Source organism: Coregonus lavaretus, assembly GCF_964263955.1.
Source record: "Coregonus lavaretus genome assembly, chromosome: 20".
Classification (NCBI taxonomy): domain Eukaryota; kingdom Metazoa; phylum Chordata; class Actinopteri; order Salmoniformes; family Salmonidae; genus Coregonus; species Coregonus lavaretus.
Genome location: NC_140007.1, coordinates 38,840,661 through 38,867,684, shown reverse-complemented (window position 1 = coordinate 38,867,684; position 27,024 = coordinate 38,840,661). Strand labels below are relative to the sequence as shown.

At 50.0% G+C, this 27,024-nt stretch overlaps 1 protein-coding gene across 1 annotated transcript; it reads right to left on the bottom strand.

The window, feature by feature from the left end:
- Positions 1 to 10,753: 10,753 nt before the first annotated feature.
- On the bottom strand, positions 10,754 to 26,527 carry slc26a10 (solute carrier family 26 member 10; the record flags this gene model as incomplete). The annotated part of the gene is given in 16 exon segments (XM_084185049.1): positions 10,754 to 10,950; positions 11,529 to 11,595; positions 11,880 to 11,957; positions 12,124 to 12,174; positions 12,178 to 12,216; positions 17,723 to 17,743; positions 17,747 to 17,811; positions 17,814 to 17,869; positions 19,363 to 19,445; positions 19,651 to 19,803; positions 20,448 to 20,612; positions 21,097 to 21,112; positions 21,114 to 21,252; positions 24,411 to 24,503; positions 26,235 to 26,430; positions 26,434 to 26,527. Coding segments are annotated over 16 exon segments (1,479 nt in total). The 5' UTR covers positions 26,494 to 26,527.
- Positions 26,528 to 27,024: the final 497 nt, after the last annotated feature.

Below are 27,024 nucleotides of genomic sequence, written 5' to 3'. Positions count from 1 at the left end.
GAGGCCGGTTAACAGGACACTAAGGAGAGGAGAGAGAGATGCCGGTTAACAGGACATTAAGGAGAGGAGAGAGAGAGGCCAGTTAACAGGACACTAAGGAGAGGAGAGAGAGAGGCCAGTTAACAGGACACTAAGGAGAGGGGAGAGAGAGGCCAGTTAACAGGACACTAAGGAGAGGGGAGAGAGAGGCCGGTTAAAAGGACACTAAGGAGAGGGGAGAGAGAGGCCGGTTAAAAGAACACTAAGGAGAGGGGGAGAGAGAGGCCGGTTAACAGGACACCAAGGAGAGGGGAGAGAGATGCAGGTTAACAGGACACTAAGTAGAGGAGACAGAGAGGCAGGTTAACAGGACACTAAGTAGAGGAGAGAGAGAGGCAGGTTAACAGGACACTCAGGAGAGGGGAGAGAGAGGCAGGTGAACCGGACACTAAGGAAAGGGGAGAGAGAGGCCAGTTAACAGTACACTAAGGAGAGGGGAGAGAGAGGCCGGTTAACAGGACACTAAGGAGAGGGGAGAGAGAGGCCGTTTAACAGGACACTAAGGAGAGGGGAGAGAGAGGCCAGTTACCAAGACACTAAGGAGAGGGAAGAGAGAAGCCGGTTAACAGGACGCTAAGGAGAGTGGAGAGAGAGGCCGGTTACCAAGACACTAAGGAGAGGGAAGAGAGAAGCCGGTTTACAGGACACTAAGGAGAGGAGAGAGAGATGCCGGTTAACAGGACACTAAGTAGAGGGAGAGAGAGAGGCTGGTTAACAGGACACTAAGGAGAGGGGGGGGAGAGGCCGGTTAACAGGACACTAAGGAGAGGGGAGAGAGAGGCCGGTTAACAGGACGCTAAGGAGAGGGGAGAGAGAGGCAGGTTAACAGGACACTAAGTAGAGGAGAGAGAGAGACCAGTTACCAAGACACTAAGGAGAGGGAAGAGAGAGGCCGGTTTACAGGACACTAAGGAGAGGAGAGAGAGATGCCGGTTAACAGGACACTAAGGAGAGGGGAGAGAGAGGTAGGTTAACATGACACTAAGGAGAGGGGGAGAGAGAGGCCGGTTAACAGGACACTAAGGAGAGGGGGGCGAGAGAGGCCGGTTAACAGGACACTACGGAGAGGGGAGAGAGAGGCCAGTTAACAGGACACTAAGGAGAGGCGGGAGAGAGGCCGGTTAACAGGACACTAAGGAGAGGGGGGAGAGAGGCAGGTTAACAGGACACTAAGGAGAGGGGAGAGAGAGGCAGGTTAACAGGACACTAAGGAGAGGGGAGAGAGAGGCAGGTTAACAGGACACTGAGAGGGGAGAGAGAGGCAGGTTAACAGGACACTAAGGAGAGGGGAGAGAGGGGCAGCTTAACAGGACACTAAAGAGAGGGGGGAGAGAGAGGCAGGTTAACAGGACACTAAGGAGAGGGGAGAAAGAGGCCGGTTAACAGGACACTAAGGAGAGGGGAGAGAGAGGCCGGTTAAAAGAACACTAAGGAGAGGGGGAGAGAGAGGCAGGTTAACAGGACACTAAGTAGAGGAGAGAGAGAGACCAGTTACCAAGACACTAAGGAGAGGGAAGAGAGAGGCCGGTTTACAGGACACTAAGGAGAGGAGAGAGAGATGCCGGTTAACAGGACACTAAGGAGAGGAGAGAGAGAGGGCGGTTAACAGGACACTAAGGAGAGGAGAGAGAGAGGGCGGTTAACAGGACACTAAGGAGAGGAGAGAGAGATGCCGGTTAACAGGACACTAAGTAGAGGGAGAGAGAGAGGCTGGTTAACAGGACACTAAGGAGAGGGGGGAGAGAGGCCGGTTAACAGGACACTAAGGAGAGGGGAGAGAGAGGCCGGTTAACAGGACACTAAGGAGAGGGGAGAGAGAGGCCGGTTAACAGGACGCTAAGGAGAGGGGAGAGAGAGGCAGGTTAACAGGACACTAAGTAGAGGAGAGAGAGAGACCAGTTACCAAGACACTAAGGAGAGGGAAGAGAGAGGCCGGTTTACAGGACACTAAGGAGAGGAGAGAGAGAGATGCCGGTTAACAGGACACTAAGGAGAGGAGAGAGAGAGGGCGGTTAACAGGACACTAAGTAGAGGGAGAGAGAGAGGCTGGTTAACAGGACACTACGGAGAGGGGAGAGAGAGGCCGGTTAACAGGACACTAAGGAGAGGGGAGAGAGATGCAGGTTAACAGGACGCTAAGGAGAGGGGAGAGAGAGGCAGGTTAACAGGACACTAAGTAGAGGAGAGAGAGAGACCAGTTACCAAGACACTAAGGAGAGGGAAGAGAGAGGCCGGTTTACAGGACACTAAGGAGAGGAGAGAGAGATGCCGGTTAACAGGACACTAAGGAGAGGAGAGAGAGAGGGCGGTTAACAGGACACTAAGTAGAGGGAGAGAGAGAGGCTGGTTAACAGGACACTACGGAGAGGGGAGAGAGAGGCCGGTTAACAGGACACTAAGGAGAGGAGAGAGAGAGGCAGGTTAACAGGATACTAAGGAGAGGGGGGAGGGAGAGGCAGGTTAACAGGACACTAAGGAGAGGGGGGAGAGAGAGGCAGGTTAACAGGACACTAAGGAGAGGGGAGAGAGAGGCAGGTTAACAGGACACTAAGGAGAGGGGAGAGAGAGGCAGCTTAACAGGACACTAAGGAGAGGGAGAGAGAGAGGCCGGTTAACAGGATACTAAGGAGAGGGGGGAGAGAGAGGCAGGTTAACAGGACACTAAGGTGAGGAGAGAGAGACGCAGGTTAACAGGACACAAAGGAGAGGGGAGAGAGAGGCAGGTTAACAGGACAATAAGGAGAGGGGGAGAGAGAGGCAGGATAACAGGACACTAAGGAGAGGGGGGGGAGAGAGAGGCAGGTTAACAGGACACTAAGGAGAGGGGAGAGAGAGGCAGGTTAACAGGACACTAAGGAGAGGGGGAGAGAGAGGCCGGTTAACAGGATACTAAGGAGAGGGGGGAGAGAGGCCGGTTAACAGGACACTAAGGAGAGGGGGAGAGAGAGGCCGGTTAACAGGACACTAAGGAGAGGGGAGAGAGAGGCCGGTTAACAGGACACTAAGGAGAGGGGAGAGAGAGGCCGGTTAACAGGACACTAAGGAGAGGGGGGAGAGAGAAGCAGGTTAACAGGACACTAAGGAGAGGGGGAGAGAGAGGAAGGTTAACAGGACACAAAGGAGAGGGGAGAGAGAGGTAGGTTAACATGACACTAAGGAGAGGGGGAGAGAGAGGCCGGTTAACAGGACACTAAGGAGAGGGGGGCGAGAGAGGCCGGTTAACAGGACACTACGGAGAGGGGAGAGAGAGGCCAGTTAACAGGACACTAAGGAGAGGGGGGAGAGAGGCCGGTTAACAGGACACTAAGGAGAGGGGGGAGAGAGGCAGGTTAACAGGACACTAAGGAGTGGGGAGAGAGAGGAAGGTTAACAGGACACTAAGGAGAGGGGAGAGAGAGGCAGGTTAACAGGACACTGAGAGGGGAGAGAGAGGCAGGTTAACAGGACACTAAGGAGAGGGGAGAGAGGGGCAGCTTAACAGGACACTAAAGAGAGGGGGGAGAGAGAGGCAGGTTAACAGGACACTAAGGAGAGGGGAGAAAGAGGCCGGTTAACAGGACACTAAGGAGAGGGGAGAGAGAGGCCGGTTAAAAGAACACTAAGGAGAGGGGGAGAGAGAGGCAGGTTAACAGGACACTAAGTAGAGGAGAGAGAGAGGCAGGTTAACAGGACACTAAGTAGAGGAGAGAGAGAGGCAGGTTAACAGGACACTCAGGAGAGGGGAGAGATAGGCAGGTGAACCGGACACTAAGGAAAGGGGAGAGAGAGGCCAGTTAACAGTACACTAAGGAGAGGGGAGAGAGAGGCCGGTTAACAGGACACTAAGGAGAGGGGAGAGAGAGGCCGTTTAACAGGACACTAAGGAGAGGGGAGAGAGAGGCCAGTTACCAAGACACTAAGGAGAGGGAAGAGAGAAGCCGGTTAACAGGACACTAAGGAGAGTGGAGAGAGAGGCCGGTTTACAGGACACTAAGGAGAGGAGAGAGAGATGCCGGTTAACAGGACACTAAGTAGAGGGAGAGAGAGAGGCTGGTTAACAGGACACTAAGGAGAGGGGGGAGAGAGGCCGGTTAACAGGACACTAAGGAGAGGGGAGAGAGAGGCCGGTTAACAGGACGCTAAGGAGAGGGGAGAGAGAGGCAGGTTAACAGGACACTAAGTAGAGGAGAGAGAGAGACCAGTTACCAAGACACTAAGGAGAGGGAAGAGAGAGGCCGGTTTACAGGACACTAAGGAGAGGAGAGAGAGATGCCGGTTAACAGGACACTAAGGAGAGGAGAGAGAGAGGGCGGTTAACAGGACACTAAGTAGAGTGAGAGAGAGAGGCTGGTTAACAGGACACTAAGGAGAGGGGAGAGAGAGGCTGGTTAACAGGACACTAAGTAGAGGGGGGAGAGAGAGGCCGGTTAACAGGACACTATGGAGAGGAGAGAGAGAGGCCGGTTAACAGGACACTAAGGAGAGGGGAGAGAGAGGCAGGTTAACAGGACACTAAGGAGAGGGGAGAGAGAGGCCGGTTAACAGGACACTAAGGAGAGGGGAGAGAGAGGCAGGTTAACAGGACACTAAGGAGAGGGGAGAGAGAGGCAGCTTAACAGGACACTAAGGAGAGGGGGGAGAGAGAGGCAGGTTAACAGGACACTAAGGAGAGGGGAGAGAGAGGCCGGTTAACAGGACACTAAGGAGAGGGGAGAGAGAGGCCGGTTAAAAGGACACTAAGGAGAGGAGGAGAGAGAGGCAGGTTAACAGGACACTAAGTAGAGGAGAGAGAGAGGCAGGTTAACAGGACACTAAGTAGAGGAGAGAGAGAGGCAGGTTAACAGGACACTAAGGAGAGGGGAGAGAGAAGCAGCTTAACAGGTCACTAAGGAGAGGGGGGAGAGAGAGGCAGGTTAACAGGACACTAAGTAGAGGAGAGAGAGAGGCAGGTTAACAGACACTAAGGAGAGGGGAGAGAGAGGCAGCTTAACAGGACACTAAGGAGAGGGGGGAGAGAGAGGCAGGTTAACAGGACACTAAGTAGAGGAGAGAGAGAGGCAGGTTAACAGGACACTAAGTAGAGGAGAGAGAGAGGCAGGTTAACAGGACACTAAGGAGAGGGGAGAGAGAGGCAGCTTAACAGGACACTAAGGAGAGGGGGGAGAGAGAGGCAGGTTAACAGGACACTAAGGAGAGGGGAGAGAGAGGCAGGTTAACAGACACTACGGAGAGGGGAGAGAGAGGCCGTTTAACAGGACACTAAAGAGAGTGGAGAGAGAGGCCGGTTAACAGGACACTAAGGAGAGTGGAGAGAGAGGCCGGTTAACAGGACACTAAGGAGAGTGGAGAGAGAGGCCGGTTAACAGGACACTAAGGAGAGGAGAGAGAGATGCCGGTTAACAGGACATTAAGGAGAGGAGAGAGAGAGGCCAGTTAACAGGACACTAAGGAGAGGAGAGAGAGAGGCCAGTTAACAGGACACTAAGGAGAGGGGAGAGAGAGGCCAGTTAACAGGACACTAAGGAGAGGGGAGAGAGAGGCCGGTTAAAAGGACACTAAGGAGAGGGTAGAGAGAGGCCGGTTAACAGGATGCTAAGGAGAGGAGAGAGAGAGGCCGGTTAACAGGACACTAAGGAGAGGGGGGAGAGAGGCCGGTTAACAGGACACTAAGGAGAGGGGAGAGAGAGGCAGGTTAACAGGACACTAAGGAGAGGGGAGAGAGAGGCAGGTTAACAGGACACTAAGGTGAGGAGAGAGAGGCAGGTTAACAGGACACTAAGGAGAGGGGAGAGAGAGACCGGTTAACAGGACACTAAGGAGAGGGGAGAGAGAGGCCGGTTAACAGGACACTAATGAGAGGGGAGAGAGAGGCAGGTTAACAGGACACAAAGGAGAGGGGAGAGAGAGGCAGGTTAACAGGACACTAAGGAGAGGGGGAGAGAGAGGCAGGATAACAGGACACTAAGGTGAGGAGAGAGAGGCAGGTTAACAGGACACTAAGGAGAGGGGAGAGAGAGGCAGGTTAACAGGACACTAAGGAGAGGGGAGAGAGAGGCCGGTTAACAGGACACTAAGGAGAGGGGAGAGAGAGGCCGGTTAACAGGACACCAAGGAGAGGGGAGAGAGAGTCAAGTTAACAGGACACTAAGGTGAGGAGAGAGAGACGCAGGTTAACAGGACACAAAGGAGAGGGGAGAGAGAGGCAGGTTAACAGGACACTAAGGAGAGGGGGAGAGAGAGGCAGGTTAACAGGACACTAAGGTGAGGAGAGAGAGAGGCAGGTTAACAGGACACAAAGGAGAGGGGAGAGAGAGGCAGGTTAACAGGACACTAAGGAGAGGGGGAGAGAGAGGCCGGTTAACAGGATACTAAGGAGAGGGGGGAGAGAGAGGCAGGTTAACAGGACACTAAGGTGAGGAGAGAGAGACGCAGGTTAACAGGACACAAAGGAGAGGGGAGAGAGAGGCAGGTTAACAGGACAATAAGGAGAGGGGGAGAGAGAGGCAGGATAACAGGACACTAAGGAGAGGGGGGGGGGAGAGAGGCAGGTTAACAGGACACTAAGGAGAGGGGAGAGAGAGGCCGGTTAACAGGATACTAAGGAGTGGGGGGAGAGAGAGGCAGGTTAACAGGACACTAAGGAGAGGGGGAGAGAGAGGCCGGTTAACAGGACACTAAGGAGAGGGGAGAGAGAGGCCGGTTAACAGGACACTAAGGAGAGGGGAGAGAGAGTCCGGTTAACAGGACACTAAGGAGAGGGGGGAGAGAGAAGCAGGTTAACAGGACACTAAGGAGAGGGGGAGAGAGAGGAAGGTTAACAGGACACTAAGGAGAGGGGAGAGAGAGGTAGGTTAACATGACAATAAGGAGGGGGGAGAGAGAGGCCGGTTAACAGGACACTAAGGAGAGGGGGAGAGAGAGGCCGGTTAACAGGACACTAAGGAGAGGGGAGAGAGAGGCCGGTTAACAGGACACTAAGGAGAGGAGAGAGAGAGGCAGGTTAACAGTACACTAAGGAGAGGGGGAGAGAGAGGCAGGTTAACAGGACACTAAGGAGAGGGGAGAGAGAGGCCGGTTAACAGGACACTAAGGAGAGGAGAGAGAGAGGCTGGTTAACAGGACACTAAGGAGAGGAGAGAGAGAGGCAGGTTAACAGGACACTAAGGAGAGGGGAGAGAGAGGCAGGTTAACAGGACACTAAGGTGAGGAGAGAGAGGCAGGTTAACAGGACACTAAGGAGAGGGGAGAGAGAGACCGGTTAACAGGACACTAAGGAGAGGGGAGAGAGAGGCCGGTTAACAGGACACCAAGGAGAGGGGAGAGAGAGGCAGGTTAACAGGACACTAATGAGAGGGGAGAGAGAGGCAGGTTAACAGGACACAAAGGAGAGGGGAGAGAGAGGCAGGTTAACAGGACACTAAGGAGAGGGGGAGAGAGAGGCAGGATAACAGGACACTAAGGTGAGGAGAGAGAGGCAGGTTAACAGGACACTAAGGAGAGGGGAGAGAGAGGCAGGTTAACAGGACACTAAGGAGAGGGGAGAGAGAGGCCGGTTAACAGGACACCAAGGAGAGGGGAGAGAGAGTCAAGTTAACAGGACACTAAGGTGAGGAGAGAGAGACGCAGGTTAACAGGACACAAAGGAGAGGGGAGAGAGAGGCAGGTTAACAGGACACTAAGGAGAGGGGGAGAGAGAGGCCGGTTAACAGGACACTAAGGAGAGGGGAGAGAGAGGCCGGTTAACAGGACACTAAGGAGAGGGGAGAGAGAGTCCGGTTAACAGGACACTAAGGAGAGGGGGGAGAGAGAAGCAGGTTAACAGGACACTAAGGAGAGGGGGGAGAGAGAGGCAGGTTAACAGGATACTAAGGAGAGGGGAGAGAGAGGAAGGTTAACAGGACACTAAGGAGAGGAGAGAGAGAGGCAGGTTAACAGGACACAAAGGAGAGGGGAGAGAGAGGCAGGTTAACAGGACACTAAGGAGAGGAGAGAGAGAGGCAGGTTAACAGGACACAAAGGAGAGGGGAGAGAGAGGCAGGTTAACAGGACACTAAGGAGAGGGGAGAGAGAGAGGCTGGTTAACAGGACACTAAGGAGAGGGGGGAGAGAGAGGCAGGTTAACAGGATACTAAGGAGAGGGGAGAGAGAGGAAGGTTAACAGGACACTAAGGAGAGGAGAGAGAGAGGCAGGTTAACAGGACACAAAGGAGAGGGGAGAGAGAGGCAGGTTAACAGGACACTAAGGAGAGGGGAGAGAGAGAGGCTGGTTAACAGGACACTAAGTAGAGGAGAGAGAGGCAGGTTAACAGGACACTAAGGAGAGGGGAGAGAGAGGCCGGTTAACAGGACACTAAGGAGAGGGGGAGAGAGGCCGGTTAAAAGGACACTAAGGAGAGGAGAGAGAGAGGCAGGTTAACAGTACACTAAGGAGAGGGGAGAGAGAGGCAGGTTAACAGGACACTAAGGAGAGGGGAGAGAGAGAGGCTGGTTAACAGGACACTAAGGAGAGGAGAGAGAGGCAGGTTAACAGGACACTAAGGAGAGGGGAGAGAGAGGCCGGTTAACAGGACACTAAGGAGAGGGGAGAGAGAGAGGCTGGTTAACAGGACACTAAGTAGAGGAGAGAGAGGCAGGTTAACAGGACACTAAGGAGAGGGGAGAGAGAGGCCGGTTAACAGGACACTAAGGAGAGGGGGGAGAGAGGCCGGTTAACAGGACACTAAGGAGAGGAGAGAGAGAGGCAGGTTAACAGGACACTAAGGAGAGGGGAGAGAGAGGCAGGTTAACAGGACACTAAGGAGAGGGGAGAGAGAGAGGCTGGTTAACAGGACACTAAGGAGAGGAGAGAGAGAGGCAGGTTAACAGGACACTAAGGAGAGGAGAGAGAGGCCGGTTAACAGGACACTAAGGAGAGGGGAGAGAGAGGCCGGTTAACAGGACACTAAGGAGAGGGGGAGAGAGAAGCAGGTTAACAGGACACTAAGGAGAGGGGGGAGAGAGAGGCAGGTTAACAGGATACTAAGGAGAGGGGAGAGAGAGGAAGGTTAACAGGACACTAAGGAGAGGAGAGAGAGAGGCAGGTTAACAGGACACAAAGGAGAGGGGAGAGAGAGGCAGGTTAACAGGACACTAAGGAGAGGAGAGAGAGAGGCAGGTTAACAGGACACAAAGGAGAGGGGAGAGAGAGGCAGGTTAACAGGACACTAAGGAGAGGGGAGAGAGAGAGGCTGGTTAACAGGACACTAAGGAGAGGGGGGAGAGAGAGGCAGGTTAACAGGATACTAAGGAGAGGGGAGAGAGAGGAAGGTTAACAGGACACTAAGGAGAGGAGAGAGAGAGGCAGGTTAACAGGACACAAAGGAGAGGGGAGAGAGAGGCAGGTTAACAGGACACTAAGGAGAGGGGAGAGAGAGAGGCTGGTTAACAGGACACTAAGTAGAGGAGAGAGAGGCAGGTTAACAGGACACTAAGGAGAGGGGAGAGAGAGGCCGGTTAACAGGACACTAAGGAGAGGGGGAGAGAGGCCGGTTAAAAGGACACTAAGGAGAGGAGAGAGAGAGGCAGGTTAACAGTACACTAAGGAGAGGGGAGAGAGAGGCAGGTTAACAGGACACTAAGGAGAGGGGAGAGAGAGAGGCTGGTTAACAGGACACTAAGGAGAGGAGAGAGAGGCAGGTTAACAGGACACTAAGGAGAGGGGAGAGAGAGGCCGGTTAACAGGACACTAAGGAGAGGGGAGAGAGAGAGGCTGGTTAACAGGACACTAAGTAGAGGAGAGAGAGGCAGGTTAACAGGACACTAAGGAGAGGGGAGAGAGAGGCCGGTTAACAGGACACTAAGGAGAGGGGGGAGAGAGGCCGGTTAACAGGACACTAAGGAGAGGAGAGAGAGAGGCAGGTTAACAGGACACTAAGGAGAGGGGAGAGAGAGGCAGGTTAACAGGACACTAAGGAGAGGGGAGAGAGAGAGGCTGGTTAACAGGACACTAAGGAGAGGAGAGAGAGAGGCAGGTTAACAGGACACTAAGGAGAGGAGAGAGAGGCCGGTTAACAGGACACTAAGGAGAGGGGAGAGAGAGGCCGGTTAACAGGACACTAAGGAGAGGGGGAGAGAGGCAGGTTAACAGGACACTAAGGAGAGGGGAGAGAGAGGCTGGTTAACAGGACACTAAGGAGAGGGGAGAGAGAGGCCGGTTAACAGGACACTAAGGAGAGGGGGGAGAGAGGCCGGTTAACAGGACACTAAGTAGAGGGGAGAGAGAGGCCGGTTAACAGGACACTAAGGAGAGGGGGAGAGAGAGGCCGGTTAACAGGACACTAAGTAGAGGGGAGAGAGAGGCCGGTTAACAGGACACTAAGGAGAGGGGAGAGAGAGGCCGGTTAACAGGACACTAAGTAGAGGGGAGAGAGAGGCCGGTTAACAGGACACTAAGGAGAGGGGAGAGATACAGTAGTCAGGTTAACAGGAAACCCATCCCAAACCTCACTTGTAAGGGGTATGAGGGCTACTAATTCATCCCTATGAGAAGTAGTAATTAACACTGCTCTACTCTAGAGGCCTTCGTTCTGGCACACAGCAGCCTCCAGGGCGTTGCATCACATTAATGGAAAACATAATGAACCGGATTATAGTGTTGCTGATGATTATGGTTGCTGATGAATGCACAAATCTAATTACTATAGATGTAATAAAAATAGCTAGATGTACACAGGTAGTTAAGCATGCTAGACATTTCTTACAAGGGAGCATTCAGCAATAGTAATCTGTAACTAGAAAATGTAACCACTGTGTCTGTGTCGTCTGTGTTGAGAGGGGTTAAGGCGTAGCACACCTCTGTGTGACAGATGACTGTCATCATTGAGAAGACCACTCCGATGGCCAGACCCATATTGACATTCAGGACCACAGCAGACAGCCAGGTCACCAGCCAGACTGCCTGCACAACACATACAGTACACTTTGTACAAGTTCACACATATACAGTCCATACAATTCACACATATACAGTCCACACAAGTTCACACATATACAGTCCACACAAGTTCACACATATACAGTCCACACAAGTTCACACATATACAGTCCACACAAGTTCACACGTATACAGTCCATACAGGTTCACACGTATACAGTCCACACAAGTTCACATATATACAGTCCATACAAGTTCACACATATACAGTCCACACAAGTTCACACATATACAGTCCACACAAGTTCACACATATACAGTCCACACAAGTTCACACATATACAGTCCACACAAGTTCACACATATACAGTCCACACAAGTTCACACATATACAGTCCACACAAGTTCACACATATACAGTCCACACAAGTTCACACATATACAGTATATACATATTCACATATATACAGCCCATACATGTTCACACATATGCAGTCCACATAGGTTCACAGTGGTCGATCCAAAGGGCACCATGGTTAACTCTACTTTTAGTCACTGGAATGTGTGTTGAAACAAATCAATGGTAACGGGTGGGAACTTAAGAAGTCTATCTTGCTGACTCTGTCACAGTAAGGACTGTATTCTGTCACAGTAAGGACTGCATTCTGTCACAGTAAGGACTGCATTCTGTCACAGTAAGGACTGTTTTCTGTCACAGTAAGGACTGTTTTCTGTCACAGTAAGGACTGTATTCTGTCACAGTAAGGACTGTATTCTGTCACAGTAAGGACTGTATTCTGTCACAGTAAGGAATGTATTCTGTCACAGTAAGGACTGTTTTCTGTCACAGTAAGGACTGTTTTCTGTCACAGTAAGGACTGTTTTCTGTCACAGTAAGGACTGTATTCTACTGCCTTTTGCGGTGTTTAGTAGACACACACTGACTCACCTTGGACAGGAAGTAAAACAGAGATCCAATCAGCAGCAGAACTATCAGAACCACCAGACTGGTGAACAAAGCAGAGAGCTGGACAGACAGAGACACAGATAACATTAAATGAATGACAGAATATGAATAAATGTATCATCATGCCAGAAGCAAATGTTAAGGCAGACAAACAAGGCATATAGAAAATCATCCTTATAGATGAAAGTAAAGACAAAGTATGGAAAGAAGGCTAGATAGTGTGTACCTGCGTAAATCCCCCAGTACTCTCCAGGATGTTGGTGATGGCCAGAGTGGCTTAGCTGGGGAAGCAGGTGAAGAAAGACTTGTACAAAGTGTACTGTATGTCAGGGCGTGTTGTAGGTGTAGTGTAGGAATCAAACGCAGGACGCAGACTGAATGTTCCAAAGGCTGTAATACTGGCCCAACACAGGCAACAGGACAACTAAGCCCGACAGCAAAAACACGCACGAAGGCGAAAGGTAAATGCGCACTAACAGGTGCGACAAAATGTAACGGAGCACACACAGGTGCAAATAAGCTCCAGCACAGTGGAGAAATACGCTCAACCGAGCAAAACACAACACTGACGGAAACAATCACACACAACACTAGACAAACACAACGAGAAACTTATAGGACACTAATTACGTCAAAACAGAAACAGGTGTGGAAACAAACAGACAAAAGCAAACGAACATGAAACATATAGCGGTGGCAGCTAGAATTCCGGAGACGACGAACGCCGAAGCCTGCCCGAACAAGGGAGAGAGGCAGCCTCGGCCGAAACCGTGACAGTACCCCCCCCTTGACGCGCGGCTCCAGACGTGCGCCGACTCCGGCCTCGGGGACGACCAGGAGGACGCGGCGCAGGGCGCGTCGGATGCCTCCGATGGAACTCCGTCAGGAGCGACGGGTCCAACACGTCTCTCCTCGGCACCCAGCACCGCTCCTCCGGACCGTACCCCTCCCACTCCACTAGATACTGGAGACCCCCCATCCGACGTCTCGAATCCAAGATGGATCTCACGGAGTACGCCGGTGCCCCCTCGATGTCCAACGGGGGCGGAGGAGTCTCCAAGATCTCATCTTCTTGGAGTGGGCCCGCTACCACCGGCCTGAGAAGGGACACATGGAACGAGGGGTTAATACACTTATACTCCACAGGTAGCTGTAATCTATAACATACCTCGTTCAACCTTCTCAGGACTTTAAATGGCCCTACAAACCGCCGACCCGGGCAGGCGGAGGGGCAGGTTTCTGGTAGAGAGCCAGACTCGATCACCAGGTGCGTACACCGGTGCCTCACTGCGGTGGAGATCAGCGCTCGCCTTCTGACGTCGGAGGGCCCGCTGCAGGTGGACGTGTGCAGCGTTCCAAGTCTCCTCCGAGCGCCGCGCCCACTCATCCACCGCAGGAGCCTCGATCTGGCTCTGCTGCCAGGGTGCCAGAACCGGCTGGTAACCTAACACACATTGAAATGGAGTTAGGTTAGTGGAGGAATGGCGTAGGGAATTCTGGGCCATCTCGGCCCAGGGAACGTACCTTGACCACTTCTCCGGCCGGTCCTGGCAGTATGTTCTGAGAAACCTACCCACATCCTGGTTTACGCGTTCCACCTGCCCATTGCTCTCCGGGTGGTAACCCGAGGTGAGGCTCACCGAGACCCCCAACCGCTCCATAAACGCTCTCCAGACTCTGGAGGTGAATTGGGGACCCCGATCAGCCACAATGTCCTCGGGTACCCCGTAGTGCCGGAACACATGGGTAAACAGTGCCTCGGCAGTTTGCAGGGCCGTAGGAAGACCCGGCATGGGGAGCAAACGACAGGCCTTAGAGAACCGGTCCACAACGACCAGGATGGTAGTATTCCCTTGGGAGAGGGGAAGGTCTGTTATAAAGTCCACTGAGAGGTGGGACCATGGCCGTTGTGGAACGGGCAGGGGTAGCAACTTACCCCTAGGTAGATGTCTAGGCGCCTTACACTGGGCGCACACCGAGCAGGAGGAAACATAAACCCTCACATCCCTTGCCAACGTGGGCCACCAGTACTTGGCACTAAGACAGTGCACCGTCCGGCCGATACCCGGATGTCCAGAGGAGGGTGACGTGTGAGCCCAATAGATCAATCGATCCCGAACCTCGAGCGGAACGGACTTCCGACCCTCCGGGCACTGTGGTGGACTAGGGTCGGTGCGTAACGCCCGCTCGAGTTCAGCATCGACCTCCCACACTACCGGTGCCACCAGACACGACTCAGGCAGTATGGGAGTGGGCTCCACGGACCTCTCCTCCGCGTCATACCGCCGAGACAGCGCATCTGCCTTGCCATTCTGTGACCCAGGGATGTACGTGATCTTAAGAGTAAACCTGGTCAAGAACATACTCCATCTTGCCTGGCGAGGGTTCAGCCTCCTCGCCGCCCGGATGTACTCCAGGTTACGGTGGTCCGTCAAAATGAGGAAAGGGTGTTGAGCCCCCTCAAGCCAGTGCCTCCACACCTTTAGAGCCTGTACCACGGCTAACAGCTCCCTGTCCCCTACGTCATAGTTCCGCTCCGCCGGACTGAGCTTCTTAGAATAAAAAGCACAGGGGCGGAGTTTAGGTGGCGCGCCAGACCGTTGTGAAAGCACGGCTCCTAAACCGGCCTCCGACGCGTCCACCTCTACTTGGAACGGCAAAGAGGGATCCGGATGCGCCAGCACCGGGGCCGAGGTAAACAGGTCCTTCAGCCTCCCAAACGCCCTGTCCGCCTCGGCCGACCACTGCAGACGCACCGGACCCCCCTTCAACAGAGACGTGATGGGAGCTGCCACCTGTCCAAAACCCCGGATAAACCTCCTGTAGTCATTTGCAAACCCCAAAAACTGCTGCACCTCCTTCACAGTGGTTGGTGTTTGCCAATTACGCACGGCCGACACCCGGTCTACCTCCATCTTCACCCCTGACGCAGACAACTGATAACCCAAAAAGGAGACCGACTCCTGGAAAAACAGACACTTCTCTGCCTTCACATACAGGTCGTGCTCCACCAGCCTCCGCAACACCCTGCGCACCAGGGCCACATGCTCGACACGGGTAGGTGAGTACACGAGAATGTCATCAATGTACACCACCACCCCCTGCCCCTGCATGTCCCTGAAGATCTCATCCACAAATGATTGGAAAACTGATGGAGCGTTCATCAACCCGTATGGCATGACCAGATACTCGTAATGGCCCGAGGTGGTACTAAAGGCTGTTTTCCATTCATCACCCTCCCTGATGCGCACCAAGTTGTACGCGCTCCTGAGATCTAATTTCGTGAAGAAACGCGCCCCATGCAACGACTCAGTCATGGTCGCAATCAGCGGGAGTGGATAACTATACTTCACCGTAATCTGATTGAGACCACGGTAATCGATGCACGGACGCAAACCACCATCCTTTTTCTTCACGAAAAAGAAACTTGAGGACGCGGGGGAAGTGGACGGCCGTATGTATCCTTGTCTCAGCGATTCGTCTATGTAAATCTCCATAGCTTTCTTCTCCTCCTGAGACAGAGGATACACATGGCTCCGTGGGAGCGCAGCTCCTGCCTGGAGGTTTATCGCACAATCCCCCTGCCTATGGGGTGGCAACCGCGTCGCCCTCGCCTTACTAAACGCAATAGCCAAATCCCCATACTCAGGTGGAACGTGCAATGCGGGCACCTGGTTTGGACTCTCCACCGAGGTAGCCCCTACGGAAACGCCCAAACATCTACCCACACACTGAGCAGACCACTCCATCAGAGCCCTCTCCTGCCACGAAATCGCTGGGTTATGGGTACTCAACCAGGGCATGCCCAGCACCACCGGATACGCAGGAGAGTCAATCAGGAACAGCTGAATCATCTCCTGATGATCCCCCTGCGCACACATCCTAAGTGGCGCCGTGACCTCCCTGATTAAGCCCGTACCCAACGGACGACTATCTAGGGCGTGAACGGGAAAAGGAACATCAACAGGAATGAGGGGAATCCCTAACGCTAAACAAAACTTTTTATCAATAAAATTCCCAGCCGCGCCTGAATCTACCAGCGCCTTATGCTGGGAATGAGGTGCTACCTGTGGAAAACGTACAGGCATACAAAAATGGGCAACAGTGAGCTCTGGGTGAGTGGGGCGCCTACTCATCTGGAGGGAATCCCCAGTGCGGGACCTGTCGTCATCTCCCCTAGGAGGCCATCCCCAGCACCTAGCCGCGGTGTGTCCTCCCCGACCACAGTTGGTGCAGTGGATGGACCCCCTAGCCTGCCGACTCCTCCTCTCTCTAGCGCCAGCGCCCCCGAGCTCCATAGGACACGGCTCGGAGGCGCTGGAGGGTGGAATGGACGGACCCTCCGCAGGACGTCCGCGGGTAGCCAGCAGGGTATCCAGCCTGATGGACATATCAACCAGCTGGTCGAAAGTGAGGCTGGTGTCCCTACAAGCCAGCTCCCGACGGACGTCCTCTCGTAGGCTACATCGGTATAGATCGATGAGGGCCCGATCATTCCACCCTGCATCTGCCGCTAGAGTACGGAATTCGAGCGCGAATTCCTGGGCACTTCTCCTCCCCTGCCGGAGGAAGACCAGACGCTCCCCCGCCGCTTTCCCCTCCGGGGGATGGTCAAACACCGCCCTGAAGCGGCGGGAGAACTCGGTGTACGTAATCGTCGTGGCGTCGATCTTCCTCCACTCCGCGTTGGCCCACTCCAACGCTTTTCCGGCCAGGCAGGAGATCAGGGCGGACACGCTCTCATGCCCTGAAGGTGCCGGGTGCACTGTGGCCAGGTATAGCTCTACCTGGAGCAGGAATCCCTGACACCCAGCCGCGGTCCCGTCGTAGGCCCTCGGGAGAGATAGTCGGACTCCTCGAGGTTCCGGCGCTGGAATGGGCGGGCTGGCCGATGGTGCTGGCAGGGCGGGCGGCGGTGGAGGCGAACCCCAGCCTCGGAGTGTGGTAATCACCTCCTGCAGGGCGGTCCCCATCTGCAGGAGCTGCTCTTGCTGGTCCCGAACCTGGGCTTCCAGTCTCGTCTGGGCTGCTTCGGCTCCTGCTGATTCCATTGGCGGTGTGTGATTCTGTCAGGGCGTGTTGTAGGTGTAGTGTAGGAATCAAACGCAGGACGCAGACTGAATGTTCCAAAGGCTGTAATACTGGCCCAACACAGGCAACAGGACAACTAAGCCCGACAGCAAAAACACGCACGAAGGCGAAAGGTAAATGCGCACTAACAGGTGCGACAAAATGTAACGGAGCACACACAGGTGCAAATAAGCTCCAGCACAGTGGAGAAATACGCTCAACCGAGCAAAACACAACACTGACGGAAACAATCACACACAACACTAGACAAACACAACGAGAAACTTATAGGACACTAATTACGTCAAAACAGAAACAGGTGTGGAAACAAACAGACAAAAGCAAACGAACATGAAACATATAGCGGTGGCAGCTAGAATTCCGGAGACGACGAGCGCCGAAGCCTGCCCGAACAAGGGAGAGAGGCAGCCTCGGCCGAAACCGTGACACTGTATGTGTTGTGCAGGCAGTCTGGCTGGTGACCTGGCTGTCTGCTGTGGTCCTGAATGTCAATATGGGTCTGGCCATCGGAGTGGTCTTCTCAATGATGACAATACTTCAGCTGTGCTTGATTAAGTTTGCCTGGCGCAATTTAACCAATGGAATAGCAAATGGAATGCAAACCTGGCCCGTATGCAACTCCAAACAGGCTCAAGCAAATGCTAAAAGTGTTTGAAAGATTTCAAATACTATTTGAACCCAGACCTGGACTTCAGTTTCCAGTGTTGACTCGTATCAGTGGAGGAACACTGTACCTGGTTGGGATGGGTGGAGTATCAGTGCTTGTCTGCGTAGATTATTGCCAGTGAGACAGACACAGTATAGCCCACGAACGTAATGGCACCGTGTCTCCAGCGACCTCAGGCAACATGTGCAAGGCACGTATGCGCGGACTAGGGAAGCTGGGAATAACATGAACTCCACAATCAAAACATGGTGAAAACCTTAAAAGCAACGCGATCTCTACTCTTCCATCCATATGTTTTGGGAGTAGTAATATTTGATCATATAAACCAATGTCAATATTTATTTAAAGATAGGCCAAATGATGATGATATCTGCATAGAGATGGCAGAGTCATTACTTACAGTGCATTCGGAAAGTATTCAGACCCCTTGACTTTTTCCACATTTTGTTACGTTATAGCCACATTCTAAAATTGATTAAATCAATGTTTTTCCTCATCAATCTACACACGATACCCCATAATGACAAAGTGAAAACAGTATTCAGACACTTTGCTATGAGACTTGAAATTGAGCTCCGGTCCATCCTGTTTCCATTGATCATCCTTGAGATGTTTCTACAACTTGATTGGAGTCCACCTGTGGTAAATTCAATTGATTGGACATGATTTCGAAAGGCACACACCTGTGTATATATAGTCCCACAGTTGACAGTGAATGTCAGAGCAAGGGCCTTGGTCAGGGAGGTGACCAAGATCCCGATGGTCACTCTGAAAGAGCTCCAGAGCTCCTCTGTCGAGATGGGATAATCTTCCAGAAGGACAACCATCTCTGCAGCACTCCACCAATCAGGCCTTTATGGTAGTGGCCAGACGGAAGCCACTCATCAGTAAAAGGCACATGACAGCCCGCTTGGAGTTTGCCAAAAGGCACCTAAAGACTCTCAGACCATGAGAGATGAATTCTCTGGTCTGATGAAACCAAAATTGAGCTCTTTGGCCTGAATGCCAAGCATCACGTCTGGAGGAAACCTGGCACCATCCCTACGGTGAAGCATGGTGGTGACAGCATCATGCTGTGGGGATGTCTTTCAGCGGCAGGGACTGGAAGACTGGTCAGGATCGAGGGAAAGATGAACGGAGCAAAGTACAGAGAGATCCTTGATGAAAACCTGCTCCAGAGCGCTCAGGACCTCAGACTGGGGCGAAGGTTCACCTTCCAACAGGACAACGACCCTAAGCACACAGCCAAGACAACGCAGGAGTGGCTTCTGGACAAGTCTCTGAATGTCCTTGAGTGGCCCAGCCAGAGCCTTGAACCCGATCTAACATCTCTGCAGAGACCTGAAAATAGCTGTGCAGCGACGCTCCCCATCCAACCTGATAGAGCTTGAGAGGACCTGCAGAGAAGAATGGGAGAAACTTCCCAAATACAGGGGTGCCAAGCTTGTAGTGTCATACCCAAGAAGACTAGAGGCTGTAATCACTGCCAAAGGTGCTTCAACAAAGTACTGAGTAAAGGGTCTGAATACTTATGTAAATATGATATTTGAAATTTGCTAAAATTTATAAAAACCTGTTTTTGCTTTGTCATTATGCAAAGGATTGATGAGAGGAAAAAAACAATTTAATAAATTTTAGAATAAGGCTGTAATGTAACAAAATGTGGAACATGTCAAGGGGTCCGAATACTTTCCGAATGCACTGTACCCTGCTGGGATGTGGCCAACTGTCTGAACATCACGGGCAGACTCCAGGGAGGAGGCATAGGCCACTATGGTAGCTACTATCACCTGAGAGAGAAAAACTAATATCACATTTAGCTAGAACACCTAGAAACACATCATAAAAACGACATTATAGCTACATACAGCTACCTAAAGCACTATAACAGCTAGTAACTAAGAACTGTTTATAATTCCTTGTGACTGACCGTGAGGATCTCGACAGGGATGTATGTATATGTGTGTGTGTGTGTTTGTTTTCGTTGTGACTGACCGTCAGGATCTCGACAGGGATGGGTGTGCGTAGGCTCTGTTGGAACCTCACGTTGACTGCTTTGACCGGCACCAGGATGGACAGACACACCAGGGAGATCAGTAGCTCGGCCATGTTGGTGTGGGGAAGGTTCCCTATGACAGACACCAGGGTCTGGAGGACACAGAAAGGGGGTAATGTATTACATCGGCCATGTTGGTGTGGGGAATGTTCCCTATGACAGACGCCAGGGTCTGGAGGACACAGAAAGGGGGTAATGTATTACATCGGCTATGTTGGTGTGGGGAAGGTTCCCTATGACAGACCCCAGGGTCTGGAGGACACAGAAAGGGGGTAATGTATTACATCGGCCATGTTGGTGTGGGGAAGGTTCCCTATGACGGACGCCAGGGTCTGGAGGACACAGAAAGGGGGTAATGTATTACATTGGCCATGTTGGTGTGGGGAAGGTTCCCTATGACGGACACCAGGGTCTGGAGGACACAGACAGTGGGGAATGCGTTATAGTGAAGAGAGGAGCAACTATTTCAATAGTCTCTTCCCACAGCCAAGTACCTATAATTGTCTCTTAAAAGGTTTAATTAAACCTAATGAGGTTGAGAGCTCCCTCAGTTCTCTTTCAGTTGAGTCTCATTCTCTCCTTCAGAAAACCTGGGTTATGATAGTAAACCATTTTATCCAAACCTTATAATTCCACAACATACTGGATGTCTAAACCACTTTATACTGAATAGTGTATACAACCTATCCTAGACATACAGTATCCGGATCATGATGTCACTTATTTGACTGCTGACCTTGAAGAGTGAGAAGGGGCCGGTGTGGCTGAGGAGCTGCAGTCCCAGAATGCTTTGCAGTTGTGAGATAGTGACATGGAAGGCTGCAGCGCTGGTGAATGCCTTGACGATGGGCTCTGACAGGTATGTAGAGAGAAAACCTAGCTGGAGCCCAAACATACAGAGCTGGGGAACAAACAAGATCTAGTCAGGACTACAACATCTAAACACCATAGAAATACCATCCATCTATACGGTCATGCAATCTTTAACTTATCCTCAATTCCTTGTGTCCTAGGTCTCTTTGCTTCCTGCTTAATACATCATAGGAAATAGTGAAAAGCATCTCCTCTGTGTGGCTCAGTCAGTAGAGTGAGGCGCTTGCAGCACCAAAGGTTGTGGGTTTGATTCCCGCTGGGGCCCTCGTTATGTAAAATGTATGCACGCATGACTGTAAATTGTTTTGGATAAAAGCATCTGCTAAATAGCATATATTATTATTGCTCTTCTGATCTTGTCCTTCAATGCTCTCCTCGCTTCTCTCTGACGTTTTGAGATGGAAGTGAGGACGCAAGGAATCTGTGGAATATGCTTTTGAGATTCAACCAGAGAGAACTCTGCAACTGCTTCAACATTGGGTAACCAACCATTCGCCTTAGGGACCTCTCACCATCATGATCCCTGAGGGCTACAGCAGAGGCCACCCCAATCCTATGGGCCTCAAAGTCTGCAGCCTCTGGAGTGGAGGAGTTGAGCTGTAGAGGGGTGGGCACCAGCTGTTCCACCACCACTGAGCCTGTCATCAGGCTCACCGCCGCAAAGGTACCTGGAACACACAGACACAGCGAGACAGTGATTCAGCCACTCAGCACCACAAGCAAAACAGCAACACGGTGGCTCAATAGCACAGCAACGAAGTGAAGCGACTCAGCATCAGTGTGAGCACAGGTGTAACATTTGTCTTGTATATTTTTTTTTTGGGGGGGGTGGGGTCATACAGTGGGGGGAAAAAGTATTTAGTCAGCCACCAATTGTGCAAGTTCTCCCACTTAAAAAGATGAGAGAGGCCTGTAATTTTCATCATAGGTACACGTCAACTATGACAGACAAATTGAGAAAAAATAATCCAGAAAATCACATTGTAGGATTTTTAATGAATTTATTTGCAAATTATGGTGGAAAATAAGTATTTGGTCACCTACAAACAAGCAAGATTTCTGGCTCTCACAGACCTGTAACTTCTTATTTAAGAGGCATCTCTGTCCTCCACTCGTTACCTGTATTAATGGCACCTGTTTGTACTTGTTATCAGTATAAAATACACCTGTCCACAACCTCAAACAGTCACACTCCAAACTCCACTATGGCCAAGACCAAAGAGCAGTCAAAGGACACCAGAAACAAAATTGTAGACCTGCACCAGGCTGGGAAGACTGAATCTGCAATAGGTAAGCAGCTTGGTTTGAAGAAATCAACTGTGGGAGCAATTATTAGGAAATGGAAGACATACAAGACCACTGATAATCTCCCTCGATCTGGGGCTCCACGCAAGATCTCACCCCGTGGGGTTAAAATGATCACAAGAACGGTGAGCAAAAATCCCAGAACCACACGGGGGGACCTAGTGAATGACCTGCAGAGAGCTGGGATCAAAGTAACAAAGCCTACCATCAGTAACACACTACGCCGCCAGGGACTCAAATCCTGCAGTGCCAGACGTGTCCCCCTGCTTAAGCCAGTACATGTCCAGGCCCGTCTGAAGTTTGTTAGAGTGCATTTGGATGATCCAGAAGACTATTGGGAGAATGTCATATGGTCAGATGAAACCAAAATAGAACTTTTTGGTAAAAACTCAACTCGTCGTGTTTGGAGGACAAAGAATGCTGAGTTGCATCCAAAGAACACCATACCTACTGTGAAGCATGGGGGTGGAAACATCATGCTTTGGGGCTGTTTTTCTGCAAAGGGACCAGGACGACTGATCCGTGTAAAGGAAAGAATGAATGGGGCCATGTATCGTGAGATTTTGAGTGAAAACCTCCTTCCATCAGCAAGGGCATTGAAGATGAAACGTTGCTGGGTCTTTCAGCATGACAATGATCCCAAACACACCGCCCGGGCAACGAAGGAGTGGCTTCGTAAGAAGCATTTCAAGGTCCTGGAGTGGCCTAGCCAGTCTCCAGATCTCAACCCCATAGAAAATCTTTGGAGGGAGTTGAAAGTCCGTGTTGCCCAGCGACAGCCCCAAAACATCACTGCTCTAGAGGAGATCTGCATGGAGGAATGGGCCAAAATACAAGCAACAGTGTGTGAAAACCTTGTGAAGACTTACAGAAAACGTTTGACCTGTGTCATTGCCAACAAAGGGTATATAACAAAGTATTGAGAAACTTTAGTTATTGACCAAATACTTATTTTCCACCATAATTTGCAAATAAATTCATAAAAAATCCTACAATGTGATTTTCTGGATTTTTTTTTCTCATTTTGTCTGTCATAGTTGACGTGTACCTATGATGAAAATTACAGGCCTCTCTCATCTTTTTAAGTGGGAGAAGTTGCACAATTGGTGGCTGACTAAATACTTTTTTCCCCCACTGTATAAGACCTCTTGGGTTTCCAACCTCACCTGCACACCTTTTTACCTTGTTTTTATCTGCACTGTTTGTCTTTCACTTGTCTTTGTGTGTGTGTGAATAAATAAAACAAAAACAAAAAAACTAGGATGAGTAACTTTGGCTTTAGCTCAGGGGGCTAACACAGTCTTATGGCAAAGAGGAGACCCGGATTCGAACCCACCCTGTCACAAAACCACCCTGTGTGTTTTATTCATATTTCAGGCTCCAGTCCTGGATTAACAATATCAGTGTGTATTACCAGTGGAGAAGTCCTGGATTAACAATATCAGTATGTATTACCAGTGGAGAAGTCCTGGATTAACAATATCAGTATGTATTACCAGTGGAGAAGTCCTGGATTAACAATATCAGTATGTATTACCAGTGGAGAAGTCCTGGATTAACAATATCAGTATGTATTACCAGTGGAGAAGTCCTGGATTAACAATATCAGTATGTATTACCAGTGGAGAAGTCCTGGATTAACAATATCAGTATGTATTACCAGTGGAGAAGTCCTGGATTAACAATATCAGTGTGTTTTACCAGTGGTGAAGTCCTGGATTAACAATATCAGTATGTATTACCAGTGGAGAAGTCCTGGATTAACAATATCAGTATGTATTACCAGTGGAGAAGTCCTGGATTAGTAATATCTGTCACACCCTGATCTGTTTCCCCTGTCTTTGTGATTGTCTCCACCCCCCTCCAGGTGTTACCCATCTCCCCCATTATACCTGTGTTCTCTGTTTGTCTGTTGCCAGTTCGCTTTGTTTCGTCAAGCCTACCAGCGTGTTTCCCCTTGCTCCTCTGCCTGTCCTGACCCTGAGACTGCTTGCCGTTCTGTACCTTTTGGACTCTGATCTGGATTACTGCCCTCTGCCTGTCCTTGACCTGTCATTTTGCCTGCCTCCTGTTCTAGTAATACACTTTTGTTACTTCGACACTGTCTGCATCTGGGTCTTCCCTAAAACGTGATAATATTAGTGTGTATTACCAGTGGAGAAGTCCTGGATTAACAATATCAGTGTGTATTACCAGTGGGGAAGTCCTGGATTAATCATATTAGTGTGTATTACCAGTGGGGAAGTCCTGGATTAATCATATCAGTGTGTATTACCAGTGGAGAAGTCCTGGATTAACAATAGCAGTGTGTATTACCAGTGGGGAAATCCTGGATTAATCATATCAGTGTGTATTACCAGTGGAGAAGTCCTGGATTAACAATATCAGTGTGTATTACCAGTGGGGAAGTCCTGGATTAATCATATCAGTGTGTATTACCAGTGGGGAAGTCCTGGATTAATCATATCAGTGTGTATTACCAGTGGGGAAGTCCTGGATTAATCATATCAGTGTGTATTACCAGTGCCAAACAGCATGTAAAGGACCACAGGGAAGAAGGAGGCGTAGAGGCTGTAGATAGGCGCCATTGACGTCAGTAAGGCAAAGGCCATACCTGTTTTCAGGAAGAGAAACAAAACATTAGGCTACAACAGGTTGCCATCACATAGGCCTATACCTGTAGGTACATTTGTAATTGCTGACATTTTCAGATAAAATGGCTTTGATATTGTTGCAAATAATTCTGCCAATAAATGCTATGAAATTACACCTGTTTTACTACTACCACTTTCAATGCTGCTATTTTCTTGACTCCATTATCTGAAAAGCCTGGGGGTGTTACATCAAGATGAATGTTTTCCTGTCAAGCTCAGCTGAGAATACATTTTTCATTATGTGTGTGTGAATGGCATATTCACAGAGAGTAAAATATATATTCAAGCTCATCAATTATCTGTAATGGACAAAAATGTGTTTACATTACCAAAGCAATTTGACACCTGTCTTCTTCGGCTCAATCAAACACATCATTGGTTAGTAGGCTACATGTGAAAAATAAAACGTCATCACCATAGCCGCAGGAAGTAGGGGTGCTGAAGGTGCTGCAGCACCCCCTGAAAAATCAGAATAATAAAAAATAAAATAATGATAAATAACAAAAAATTGAAGAAAAATAAAATCACAGAAAGGGTGCATTGGGTCTTTACTAGTATTAGCGGACTGATAAAGACGTCTGTAGCGCAGGCAAAACATTTTTTACAGCATCTGGCAAAGAAAGTAGTTGTATAATTAGGAACAGTATCTTGCAGGATTCAACAGTTGGAATTGTAAGAGTTGTTGCCCTGTCCCTTTCTCTGTGATCGTCATTCTAATGGAATCCAGAAAGAACAAAACCCTGTCCTCAAACATTTACATCAAAAGGTTCTAAGTTATGGGCAAAGACACAAAACATCCACATGATAAATAACATGGAAAACAACCACTTTTTGTGCAGTATTAATTTACCATCCTTACAAACCACTTAATGTAAATGTACATTACTGTATTGCACATAGGCTGGTCATCTAGGTTTGTACCTGTAGACTTTCCATCCCCATGAAGAAAAACAATGCACAACACAGTAATAGAGTACATTGAGGCATCAAGTGGTTTGTGATGATGTGGCTCAGTTGGTAGAGCATGGCGCTTGCAATGCTAGGGTTGTGGGTTCAATTCCCACAGGGATCAGTATGAAAATGTATTTACTCACTACTGTAAGTTGCTCTGGATAAGAGCGTCTACTAAAATGGAAAAGGAATGAATAGACCACTTCAATTTTCACATAGAAATAAGTTGCATTTGCAAAGTACTTCAAGAAACTGGAAAACATATCAAGCAAGTATTATCAGATTAACCTTTTTGTACAGATAATTATCAGACTCAAGTTACAAATGCTGGTAAACACTCATTTTTACATTTAGCAGACGCTCTTATCCAGAGCAACTTACAGTTAGTGAGTGCATACATTTTTCATACTGGCCCCCCGTGGGAAACGAACCCACAACCCTGGGGTTGCAAGCGCCATGCTCTACCAACTGAGCTACAAGGGACTACATTTAGTTGTGCAGTGCACTGGGCCTTTACTAGTACTGTATTAACCCTTCCTATTTAGACATCTTGAGAGCAGGCAAAAACAAATCTTCTGCATCCCTCCATGCAAAAAAATCGCGCACCCCCATCCCCAAACTACTTCCCGCGGCTATGGTCATCACTGAATTGGGGAAAAGGTTGGTTGTGTCATGATCAAACGATATCCTTTTACAACAGTAAACATTTGCCCACAACATTAACTTTAAAATTGACTCACCTTGTGGAATGTCAAGGATACCAACTGTTGGTCGCGCTATTGTATTCCCTAATTTCAGCCTGTACTTCGGCAGCCAGTTGAAAATGGGCACTCGTTCCCTCAACAGGTGAAGGTATACAGCACGCGAACACCTGCACCGTTCCGCGAGCTTCTCCCGAAACCGTTGACCACCTCCACGGGGCTTGTCCTTGGTACCTTACGATTGCCTGAACAGGTCCTCGGTGTAAATATTTCGGTACACAGCCACTGATGCGCTCATTTCGTCCTCCCAGGTGAGTGTTTAAGTTCTTGTTGAAACTTTGAAAGAAAGTTCAAAACGTTCAAGTAGTAACGTTAATCAGGAGAAGAGGAGGCTGAAAATGTTTTGTCTACTGCTTGTCATTTATAGTCCACTATAGTATACTCTCTAGGTTGACATCAGGAATCATTGTATTTCCTGTCAGGTTTTTGTCAGCCAATGGCATGATTCAATGCTGAACCTTTTTGTTATTGTGTTGAACTTTCTTGCTTAGCCTACATCCTTGTCTCTGGCAGAGACACCATAGAGGTGTGCTTGTGTACAACCTTTGTGTTGATAGATGTCTGGTCCAAAACACTCTGCAGGGTCCTACTGCTACAAGGATTTTTACTTCCTACTATTTCTTACACCCCCACCACTTGACTTCCCTACACACACACACACACACACACACACACACAGTACTTAACTATTCAAAGACCTAGCTTCCTCCTGGTAAGCCTCTAGAGAACTCATAGGAGCTAAAAGTCATACAATGTACAGCTCTGTGTA